Source organism: Hypomesus transpacificus, chromosome 26 (assembly GCF_021917145.1).
Source record: "Hypomesus transpacificus isolate Combined female chromosome 26, fHypTra1, whole genome shotgun sequence".
Taxonomy (NCBI): domain Eukaryota; kingdom Metazoa; phylum Chordata; class Actinopteri; order Osmeriformes; family Osmeridae; genus Hypomesus; species Hypomesus transpacificus.
The window spans coordinates 5219641-5232648 of NC_061085.1; the positions used below are offsets into that span (position 1 = coordinate 5219641).

A 13008-nucleotide genomic window follows, 5' to 3' on the forward strand; every position below is an offset into this window, starting at 1 on the left:
TGGGTGGGTTCGAACAAAAAGGTGATATTTTCTAATTTGTGCATCAGATCCTGATGTAAATACCTGGAAATAAAAGCTGAAACGTTGATCTCTGGTTTCACATTCATCGTTTGATGTCAAGCCCAAATGTTTTCAGTCTACAGCAAAAATAAAGGAATTGGCCTCACTGTTCCAATACTTTTGGAGGGCACTGTAATAGGACAAATGTGTACACCTGTGCACATTTATTGTTTGGAAATATTAATTCCTTAGGACTAATTATGTAAATGTGGAAAATATTGATGGTAATGACATATAAAGTTACCTTTTGGCCTTGGTTCCGTCAGGTATTCTGAGAACACTCTCCACTTTGAATAATACTGTAGAAGTGAAGAAATATTGTTCTTATTTTAATTTGACCTCATTTCATTCCCAAAACTATGCTGACCATTAATACAGTATGGTCCTACCTTGTTCACCCTCTGCGCACTCTCCAGAGTCCTGTGCAGATTCCTGTCCTGTCCCACTATCTATTGTATTTCAGACTAATAAGAGATCAGCATTCAGGGAACAAACAGTTGCAAAAGAAATATTTCTGTACCTTCCTAACAGCAAAGTGCTGTTGGCAGGGGCATAGCCAGAAAAATATGGATAGGCATCTTTTCTATTTTTTTTACTTATTTACTTTGCGATGTGCACCCAGTGCATAATTCTTCTGAGATATTTTCGTTTTTGGGTAGGCCTTAGAACAAATTAGGTAGGCCTGTGCCTACACGTGGCTACGCCCATGAATGTTGTTGGCAGAGGAAAGGTGCGTGTGTGTGCGCATGTGCGCGTGTGTTCTCTGTATACCTTTTACCTGCACATGCGTGCGTGCTGTTGGTGGCAGAGGGAAGGTATGTTAGCTAATCAAGAGCAGAACCAGTCTTGGAACAACATTAGTACAAATGTACTGGTTTGGTTGTAGCTTGTCTACATAAATCAGCCCTACTAACCAAACAGACTTGGCTAGAATCTCAAGACACCTAAAATCAGTCTGTGGATGTTCTTACCTGTATTTTTAGATTTGGCGATTTTGCCCTAGAAAAGAGAAACAGCTGTTGAGTTAAGTATACAATGCGTTGAGAAACAGTAAATATATTTAAATCATTAAGCCTTACCTTTTTTTCCCCCTAGAGACTTTGTATCTAAAAGAAATCAACATAATGTTAATGTAATTTTAATGTTATTATAATGTGGCAAAAAACTATTAATAATCATGAAAATAATTATATTCATACTGCATGCTTATTTCAATGTGCGTAGAACCAAGACAGTGTATTCCCCTCTTCCTTCTAAGAAAAAACATGAATAAAAAGCATGTGATTTGGAACATAAACTTAATGTTGTATTTTATGCTTGAAATTATGTAGTAACAATGTCATCCAAAGTATCACATCCTCCGAATTTACAAGTTAAAGCTGTCACTCCAACTCATCAGTGACTTGAACTTAATGCAGGCAGCTACAGGTAGCCAGCGGAGCTCAATAAAGAGCACCCATACAATACTAATGTCTACTACTTACCAAAGGATTTAAACAACAATGTCCCAAGTCTCTCCCGCTCTTGAGAGATGGGGAGGCATTGGAGGTACCCTTGCTGTCCCTGGAGGATCATTTCTGCAAACTAAAAGAGCAACAGAAATTCTATTTTAATGAAATAACATCACTTATAATAACTGTGAACCTTATACATCAGGGCAACAAATTGTGGTAAAAAAAGTCAATTTGGGAGAGGGACTATATTACAAGAGAAGATTATAGTTCTCATTTAATAATGATACAATCATGACTCCTGTATCATGTGCTGAAGGTAGCACTGTGTCCAAGATTCATTCATATTTGATATGCAACTTTCATTCAAAATAGCTTTACTTAAAGTGAAAACTAAAAATATCAATATTTTCAAGAGGACAGAAACATGATGCAGAAAATGACAAATGTACCATTATTGAGAACACTCCACATAACACTGTCGTTTTAAAAGTCATGGTCCCTAATCATTAACTTCCAGGCCCTTGGCAGCCTCTCCTAGCACCAAATAAGCTGAAAGATTAGAGAAAATTATTGTGAAGGAGATCTCCGATTCATCTCTGATGAATTTTCATTATCTCATTTTATAGAGCAATACAAAAACCTTGTACCTCCAATTTTCGATGATTTTGGAGCAAAGCTTTGGTTGCTCCCCAAAGGAGTCCATATATGTAATAGTACCCTTTTTCAAGTTGCAATGCTATACAAAAGATTGGAAAACGTATGAGAAAGGTTTGAAGGAGAATTTCAACAATCTTGAAATGTGTTGAAAATGAAATTTTAAAAATGTGAAGCAGTGACAGCTCAAACAACACAAATGAGAATGACACAACAGCAACAATAAAGATGAATAGTGATGCTATTTAGCGCATAATAGTCTCTGAATAACTTAACAGCAACCTACAAAGAGGGTCCAGTGGCACCCTCCCACCAAGTAGGGCCCGAAGACAACACTGGGTCCTTTAAGAATGTATTTCTGACAAAATATGAAATTATTCATGAACAAACATAAATAAACTTGACACCTAATGTATTCTCTAGCACTGAACAATAACCTTAAACATTTACATAAATCTTACTTAAAAATAAGTACTCCTGGCCCTGGAGCTGCCCTCCAAAATCAGGCACATATCCTGGCTATTGATTGGCTCTGTCCCAGACTGGCTCTAAGTGAGGGAGAGAAATGGTTTAAGTCATTGAATCATGTCATATCTATATTTGATGTATGTATGTGTGCATGTGTGAGAGAGAGTATTATAAAGGTATGGGTTACCCTGCTGAGGATGTAAAATAGGGCATCCATTACCCATTACCCGGGGAGGTAATACGTAAAAAAAAAACGATATAAACTGCAATAAATCACAATAGAAGAGGATAATTCTTGAAAATAAATAAAAAATTACCTCATCTGTAAGTTCAAATGGGCCTAAAAGGGCCTCCAAACCGCCAAGAAAGATTTGGAGGGCCCAACTGTCCCAATGAAATCTTCACTATGAAGTCCTTGAGACTTAAGTGTTAAGTCTGCATGGTGAAGAAATTCAAAGTCCCAAAATAGGTTTACTTAGGCTAATGCCACAAATGTAATCCAATCATCTAGTACATATAGCGTTTTCTAGCTCACCTGATTAGCTTGACTACTAGCTAGCTTAGCTAAGGTTTCTAGCTCAACTGATTAGCCTGACTAGCTAGCTTAGCTAGGTACCTAGCTTAGCTAGCACTTATGGTTAACATGTATTGGCACACATAATGTTGATAGCACTAGCAGGTATTGAAAGAGTACACATTTTAAAAATTACATTATTTTTTCTAAATGTGTGAAAATTACCTTTACATACTTACTATGAATACTTCCGATCTTTGCTGCGTGCAACTGAAAATGCCTCCAGAAGATTGAAAATGGAGGTCCCGCCTCTGCAATTCTCTCCTCTCTTGCGATTGGCTGTCTGATTAAACCAATCACAAACGTTTCTGCCCTCAGGACAATGTTGAGTAAAGAACATTCCCACGAGCCATTTCTTTGACTAGCATGTCTACAGTTTTAAGTTAACTCCATTAGCAGCGAATTTCGTTTAATATCAGTGCATAACACTACTTGCTTTGGAGATATCGATACGTGCTAGATGACGTACCTGTAACCAAGTGGCGTCCCATTTCTTAAGGATATGTAGCCCTTACCCCTCAGTTTCGAGGGCCAAGGGCTAGGGGTGAACTAAGGGTTTGGGGTAAGGAGAAGGGGTAAGGGGAAGTATTGGGATTCGGCCTTAGTATCCATAATGTTCCTGGTCAGAACAATAAAACAAATACAACCAGAGTAGATGTTAAAGCATGTAAGCGTAGTGAGAGATGGTAGTCATAGCATTACATTCTTCACGTTCTTGCATTGTTTTTCAATAAACTGATTACATCCTATTTAAAGTATTACTGTAATATATATTTTTGCAAGAACACTGGGTCTGGCATCTGTTCTAGGAAGGTTTTTGTAATGCACACACTCAACCCTTCAGTCTATGCCATGCCACTGGAAACAGTCTAGAAGAGTGCTACAGTTTCAGACCCCCTCGGCCAGTATACTGACCCTGCATGTCAGATGTTGTCAGCACTGTAGTGAGCATCCTTGCTGAAACACAGAGGGCATGGTAGTATAAAACACCTTTTTCATTTCCTCAAATGAGTCATGAGCAATGAAAAATCTCAACACAAAGAAAGCTTACATGCTTATCCAGGCAGTTGTAAGTGGACATGGCCCAAGATAGGGAACTGACCTGGGTAGAGTCTTTGGACTCCCATAAGCACTGGAGCTGGGCAAACTTACTACTGGCACTGATGAGTGTGGAGACACTCTGGGATTGATGGAATCAAGAGAATCTGCAATGGTGCTGAAGTAACATGTCACAGATTGCATTGTAGTAAATGCTTTTATAAGGAAAAATATGCAATAAATAATAAATACAGAACACGCATATGAAAATATATAATGTGTGGTGGATACTTTTGTTTGATCTTTTGGGGAGAAATCATTATTTTTTAGTTACTTTTAGTACCTAAATATTTTGCAACAGATAGTTTTCAGTTATTTGATCCCTGCCAAATTCCTTGTATTTTTATTCAAGATCAGTGATGTAACTTGAAGACATCATTCTGTTGAACAATGGTAAGTCCTGGCAAGAAATACACACACAGCTTAAATGTATGTTGTGACTATATATATATGTCTTAGTATGTGGACTGCTGACATACTTGTTACAGACTTGTACCTGTTACAAATAAGAGGCTGGTGAAGAAGTCTATAAAGTTTATAAACTCTTAATAGCACATTTGTCAGGTTATGTCCAGTACCTGTCTTTCAGGCCTCACTCTAATTGTTAGCCAACTACCAACAGAAAACGAAAAAATATTTCAGTCACGACTGAAACAACAATTTAAATTGTTAAATTGCATTACATTAGCAAACATTTCTAACTGCACACCTTGAAGTATCATATTATGGCTCTGCAAGTACTACTGCTAGTATGTGACTGTGTGTCTTAAGTATATGGAAACACTTACAAAAACCATATCAAGGATCCACCCTTTCAATGTGAGCAGTTTACATCCACCTACAAATCTGGCAATGGACATTGAAATCAACAAAAAAAAATTGAAAAACACACTTTTGGGTTGAACTGCACAATATACTATAGATGAGGCCCTGTCTCAAGGTGCCATTGTAATGAAGGATGAGAAGAAGCAGGGTGGTGGCTGGAACAAATAAAATTACATAATAGGCCATACATATTTAATAATAATAAAATCCCCAAATCAAACACTTTTTGACCACTCTGGCATTAAACACACCATACAGGACTTGGTTGTAGAAAAACACATTCACATGAACAGACATCCCAACCTGCAGAGACTCATTTCCGGGAGGTGGCTTCTCCCCCCCGGGACGCAATCCGGACGCATGAAGTACCCCCTCAACCAGCACTTAAAAATTAAAATTAATTTAAAACACAGTGTAGAATGAAACGGTTGTCTTTTCATTTCCCCTGAGGGAATATTGATAAGCTAGCTGCAGTAGCCTCAGTTGAAAAGTTGGATCAAACGAAGATATTTTAGCCTGGCTGCCAGCCCAACTTGGCCCTGCCCACAAAAAAAAATTAGTCGGGAAGTTGGGTCTGGAGAACCTCGGTTGGGTAAAAACTACGTCCGAACAGGAGCTGTTTCGGACAAATCAAATTGTCAGGGCGGGCTTTATACGATGATGGACAGATGATCAACAGTAACGTAATCAACCACTTCACCAAAGAGCGTTTGGGTTGAATTCGTTTTCAACAAACAACTTACTACGTTGCTCTGATTGGTTGTAGGTCTATCCAATTGAGCGAAGAGGCATTTGTTTTACGAGTTTGGTTGAAACTTCCCATACTCCCAACGGAGGTTTCTCAGACTCATATTCTGACCAGAAAATTATGAGTATGACAATGTCAGGCTAAAGATATTGGGCAATCCGGTGTGAAACGGTAGCCTGGTCCTAACCAGACTTTCGTACATTTCATTTGTACAGAGAGTCTGGCCTCGCTCCATTGACAAGCGTTGACTTCCTTGTAGGCGGGTACTATGTTGAAGTTTAAAACTATTGGATCTGCCCACAGCCACTCTAATCTGCCATAACCAATCGCTAGCATTCGCCTTAGCCTGCTGCGTTAACGTGAGACTCTTATCGGGCGATTAAAAAAAATATTGCTGTTAATCTATTCTCAAAGTTGCGTTGAAAGCTGGGTCTATACTACGCAAGCAATGATGACTTTCACCTTGATATTTTATCGGGGACGTATACCTAGCCGAATCACACTGTAGGGGGCGAGAACGAGTCTTCTAACCTGTGTGTATGCCTTGTGTATGAAATTACCACCTCAAACGTGACGTGCCAACATGGATGCAGCTATGAAGCCACCGGGTTTGCTTCAGGGAAATGTATTTTTAAGAAGCTTCCCAATGGAAACCTCGACAAAACTGTTGTTTGCACCTTGTGCGATGCGGAATTGGTTTACAATACGAGTTCTTCCAGTCTGAATTACCACCTAAACGGAAAGCATCCCTTAGCTAATGCGGAAGATGCCAGGCCAAGCACTGATGTAGCGCAGGGGAAGAGTCGTCGTCAAACTACTATGTTTGAGTGCAACCGAGGCAAGCCCGTCAGCACAGCTCTATCAGCCAAGCTAACTAATCTCCTTGCTCACCTGGCTTGAGAAACCCGTTTTCAAAGACTTACTTTTAGTCAATATTTGGGTAGAACACTTTATTCTGAATGCCTTCAGCAGAATTCAAATGAGCCATTTTAAATTAATTCCAAAATTACCGCAAAATTAATCTAGATTTTTTTTTTTTTAATCTATACCCACCACTAATTAATCAATTTATTTATTATTATGCAAAATATTGAATGAATGAAAAAACTAAAAGTCCCTTTCTTCATCAAATGAAACGATAATGATGTGTCAACAATAAATAAACATTGTTTTAACACGTTATACTAAAACTTATTTAAGATAATAACTCATAATAATTAAAAAAAAGGTGTGCTAAATCACCACTGGTGTCCCAGGCGTTACATGGAACAGAAGAAAGCCGGAACATAAATATTCATTTTCAACGAGGTCGGCTAGCCTGGCCAAGTCTCTGGCAATTGCTCTATTTATGTCGTCCATGACAGCAAGGATGGATGTTAAGCTAACATAATCAAATACAACAATTAGCCAATGGTGTGTCAAATACCATCTACCTATTTTTTATTGACATATCTTATTAACATATTGAGATGAAGAAATACAGAAATGTATGAATAAAAAAAGAATTGCATAAATAAATAAATATATGAATATAAAAATATAGACATATTAGTGTTAATGTGAGCCAATTATCCATAATCGTTTTTTATTGTATTTCCTCCTCAAATGTATTCCTTACATTTAAATTGATGTACGTATTCATTTTATTTATGTATTTATGTATTTATGTATTTATGCATGGATATGGACATTTAATATTATTTATAGGATGATCTCTACATTATAACCTTGTTTTGTTATATTGCATTTATTCCCTCTGTGTGTGTTCATGTTTTTATGTTCATGCAAAGGGCTTGTTTGGCACAAATCTAAAGTCCACCGAAATGTCAATACTTGCATAACAAATAATGACTGTGGTTGTGTTATTTTTGTAAATGATGAAACACTGCAGAACTAACAGACTGACCCAATTCTGTTTATATAAAGAGCCAGTTGTGCAGTTTTAGCAGAAAACTGAAGTAGGTGAAACAACTATTTCCCTTTGAACTACAATAGGAAGGTAAGTTTTGTCTAAAGAAATGTTACTTAATGCCATATGGAAGTCCATAGGGGACTATATTTAAATGATTATGCATTTGCATTATCATTTTCAATATATGTAGGTGTTATTAGAGACAATGTTCAAATGAAATGGCGCTATTCAGTTTACTGCATTACCATGGTAAGCTGTACAGCACAGAGTCTTGCAAATGCCGTTTTAATTTCAATTTTTTAAATAGTTAAAAAGTGCATTTGAATTTTTATTGAGATTCAAATAAGGCTTGCACGAATGGAAAATTAGGTTATATTGTTTATATTGCATTTACATTTTCACATTTGCATTAACGTTTGAATATAGACCACTGTAAAGAGGGGTACATCTTTGCAAAGGAAATGTCAAAACGTTATTCCATTTTCATATTGTCATAGAACGCCCATATGACATGGGCATTTGAATACTGTCTCAAATAACACTTACATATATTGAAAATGATCATGCATTTCTGAAATTGCAGTATCATTTGAATATAGTACTCTATGGGCTTCCATAATGCCACAAAATGTAAAAATACATAGAGATACATTTTTTTTTTTAATCGATCAAGGATAAGTGTTTATTTTTCAGTAGGATTAGATTCTGTATAATACCAGGCTGTTTGAATTAGTTTGGTAATTTATTTAAGTTAAAATAAAAAAATGATGATCATCATGGAGAGTAAATAGGTCAGAGGTTAAATGTGTCTCCTTCTTTTTCCAAATTTTAGCCATGAAATTCTTCCTTGTTCTGTTGCTCTTGGTATACTGTTGCCATGGAACTATCTCATGTCCAGAACTTTGCACATGCTACCCAAGAAGGGCTGAGGTGGTCTGTAATGAAGTCCCTCTCACAGACTTCCCTTCTGAAGACCTCCCCAGAAACACCACGTCCTTGTCCATCCAGTTCACCAACATCAGCTTCATCTCTGAAGACCAACTCACTACTCTACCTGCTTTGGAAGAGCTGCACCTGTATCACAACCAACTGAAGAGGCTTCCCTCCAATCTTTTCCGTGGTGTTCCACGCCTGCGCATTGTGGACCTCACAGGAAACCAGCTAGATCATCTCCCTGAAAAGGTCTTCAGTCATGCTCCACTACAAAGTCTTGTGCTCAAAAGAAACTTGATCCAGAGTGCAGATGCTGAGTGGTTGCCAGAAGATAGTAATGTCACCTGGCTGGATTTATCAAAGAACCGCTTAACTGCTGCACCAACAGCCCTTCTGCAGAGGCTTCACCACCTAGAGATTCTAGACCTCTCCCACAACCGCCTGGAGAAGTTGGCTGCTGATTCACTAAGCCCTCTGACCAAGCTTGAGAGACTCAACTTGCAAGGAAACAAACTGAGCAAGCTAGAGCCAGCAACCTTCAGCACCAACGGGAATCTGACTCACCTGTACCTGTCAGAAAACCGACTGGAGAAGCTTCCCCTAGATGTCTTCGAAGGGCTCCACAGTCTTAAGGACCTTAGTCTGAATGACAACCGGTTAAGTCACATCCCTCCTGGTGTCCTGGACCATCTCATCTCTCTGGAATGGATCGGACTGGACCTTACTCTCAATCCATGGGTGTGTGATGGAAAGATGGAGTACCTTTGGAGGTGGCTGCAGAAGAACAAGGAGAAAACCTTCCTGGTAGAAAACACCACATGTGCCAGTCCCAAGTCCTTAAAAGAGCGTCCAGTTCTATCATTGACCGAAAGTGACCTTGTCTAAGCCAAGAGTACATACCCACTCAATCCCATTAGTATTTGTTTTATTCCTATTTTGTCAATACTATATCAAACTCATACTGATCTAAAGTAGATAAGGTTTGGTGCTGGATTTGAAAACTTGAAATCAACTTGAAATCAACTGTCCTAGCCTGACTCATAATTATAGTCAGAATATGAGTCTGATAACTCTCCGTTGGGCTGTGACTATGGGGTGTGTTTCAACCGAACTCGTAAAACAAATGCCTCTTCGCTCAATTGGATAGACCTACAACCAATCAGAGCAACGTAATATGTTGTTTGTTGAAAACGAATTCAACCCAATCGCTCTTTCGTGACGTTGTTGATTACGTTACTGTTGATCATCTGTCAATCATCGTATAAAGCCCGCCCTGACAATTTAACATAGTTTTCCCCCCAAACGTGCCCCCCCCAGACCCAATTTCCCGACCAAATTTTTTTGTGGGCGGGGATGAGTTGGGCTGGGAGCCAGGTTTCAACTGTCCCATAGATGTGTTGAAAACGTACTTATAAAAAAAAAGGTAAGCTATTTCTCAAGCCACTAGATGGCATTAGATGTTTAATGTTTTTTGCAAGAGAGATGTCTGAGGAAAGACGATCTGTAAATACAACAAAAATTATTTTGTATAATACGATATTTTGCCCAATAAAGCATTGGTTTAGTCTCAATAAGTACATATTTGGCTTCTCTTTGATAAAAAATGTTTGTTCTAATTTTCTCCTTGAACAAAAGCTTTCTCCTATTTAGTCTTTTAATTATGTTAGAATCCATGTGTGTGTGGAAGTGTTTGAGCAATTTGTGGGCAGGTCATGATTTTTTTAAACGTAAATGTAGGCCTCTTTGTTTCAGTGGCAGTTCTAGACAAATTTTACTGGGGGGGCCAAGGGGGGGTCAGTGTTTAATCAGAGGGGCACATTAAAAAACGTTGATGTGTTTCTCAAATGTTTTTATTTACTGGGGCAAAAAAGGCCAACGCAAAAGTATATTTTTTTTATATATATACATATTTTTTTGTCAGCTCAGGGGGGCCACAGGGGGGGCCACGGACATTTTTACAGGGGCACTGGCCCCTGTAGGCCCCCGTGTAGAAACGCCCCTGCTTTGTTTGTTTGCATCTCACTCTATCCATAACTCTCTAACTCCCGTCATCTCCCTCCCTGCGTGTGTGTGTATTTGTGAAGGGTGCTGTATTTAAGTGTGTCCATGTCTTTGTCCTCTAAGTAGGTACGTGCCTCTGTGTTCTTAAGAAGCCCCGATCACAGTGAGTGAGAAAGCCAATTATTTATGATTCCTGTAAAGAGAGCTTTCTCCTAAGGTGGCTACTTAGGAAAATTAAACCCTGATCATAAATGCTGTCTGAAGACAAGGAGGAAACTTGTAGTCCATATATGGAAGCACGGAGCAGCTCTCATTTACTATCCAGCTTTATGTCACAGATGTAGTTAAGTAGGCCATCAGTATTGTTTTTCCCCGATCCTACCCACACCAGGTTCAAACTTGGGCCCTCTGACCTATGAACATGACAACCACCTTATATAAACATAGCTTTAACCAGCTAGACCAGCCAATAAGCTAGCTCTTTGATGGCGTGATGGGCATTATTTATACTATGGAGTGAGTTTATTCAATTCAATTCATTTACCCTTGCTAAACTCAATGGTGACCTTCCTTACTGATCAGCATGGACAGATGGGACATGGGTTTTGGCAGCTATGGTGTACACTAATGACAATGGAAATACATTTTCATTCACTATTTGATTTTTCATGTCGATAAAACGTCTGGCCGTACTGAATTTCCACCCCTTGGAAGACAAGGTGAAGTGAAATTAAATTTGCGGGATGGGTTTTCTGTGTTATCAAACGTTGCATGTGTGACCAGATTTTGCTTAGTTACAGGGAAAACAAGGTAAGTCAGCTGAAAAAATACTTTTATAGAAGACAATTTGGTCCAAATTACATATAAATGATATATAATTTATATCATATAAATCATGATTATATGTTTTATGAATTAAAAGCGTAAGTCAGGTGATTAGTGTTCACACCTTCCTTCCTTGCAAAGTTTTAATTTAAAGTTTAATCTTCATTACGTTCTTGGCTCCAGTTTGATAACGTAGTGTCATTGTATAAAACAAATGACCAGACGCTGATATAAATACACAACAAAAGACAACATCACCACCCAAGCGGATGGGTTCAAGGGCTAACGTGTACCAATACGATATGTTTTTCAAGGTATCTCTGCGGCGAAGAAAAGGAACTTCCTTGTCTTCTGCTGCACTGCAGCAAAACATAAATTATAACCACACACGTCTGCTGTCATCAACCTTGGGATTACGCTCACCTTTTGCGTTGGCAATGTTCAAAGCTCTCTTAAAAATAGTTGGGGGATGTCAGACTCATTAAAACCCTACCTGCAGCTGAGTGAGGGTAGTTGCTGCTTCAAGGAGTTTCTGATCATTATCATGCAAGAAGAGAAATGTAAGCCCCCTCAGAAACTATGCCCCTCCACCCTCACACACTGTCCCTCACTTTCCCCAACCACATGACACACTGACTACGCTGTTCACTAGCCTTCCCACTTACGGTACCACCAGGCCGGTCCTAGCACATTTGGCGCCCTTGGCGAGATGTATGAACAACGCACAAAATAAAATCTGTATTTTTTTAATTATTATTTTATAAAACCAATAAATCATCAGTTGATCGGCCAAATGCGAGGTGAAATCAATTTCATATTCGAGATTTAACAGACATTCATATTCTTACTTCTGTTCAGGCTCTGCGTCATATTTAGGGGCCGTGGTAAAAGAGTAGATAGTCCGAATGTTTCTTCAATGTCTTTGTCAAAATCGACCATACAAACTTCAAACTTGTTGCACATTCTTCTACTACTGACTATCCAATTTGTCCAACCTTTGGTTTGGTGATAATGTTGATTATTGATTAACCCATAGCCAACAAATAAATGAAATCACACATTTTCCAGTATTTCATAAATATCTTTGTCAAAAATGACCAAAGAAACTTGACACCTGTTTCACAGTCTTCTACTACTATCTGAACAAGTTGTCCAACCTTTAGTTTGGTGATAAAGTCGATTATTGATTAACCCATAGCCAATAAGTCAATAAAAAGACAAATATTTCAGTGTTTCCTCAATATCTTTGTCAAAAATGAACATTGAAACTTCAAACTTGTTGCACATTCTTCTAATACCAAGTTGTCCAAGCTTTGGTTTGGTGATAAAGTTGTTGTTGATTAACCTATAGCCAATAAATCAATAAAAACACCAATATTTCAGTGTTTCCTCAATATCTTTGTCAAAAATGACATTCTTCTACTAATATCTGAAAAAGTTATCCAACCTTTGGTTT

General features: G+C 38.3%; 1 protein-coding gene across 1 annotated transcript; it reads left to right on the plus strand.

Moving 5' to 3' along the window:
* Positions 1-7760: 7760 nt before the first annotated feature.
* si:dkey-90m5.4 (leucine-rich alpha-2-glycoprotein) lies at positions 7761-10289 on the plus strand. The gene is made up of 2 exons (XM_047049758.1): positions 7761-7880; positions 8626-10289. Exon 2 carries the CDS (start codon positions 8628-8630, stop codon positions 9609-9611), a length of 984 nt encoding a protein of 327 aa, XP_046905714.1. The 5' UTR covers positions 7761-7880; positions 8626-8627; the 3' UTR covers positions 9612-10289.
* The last annotated feature ends 2719 nt before the right edge of the window (positions 10290-13008 follow it).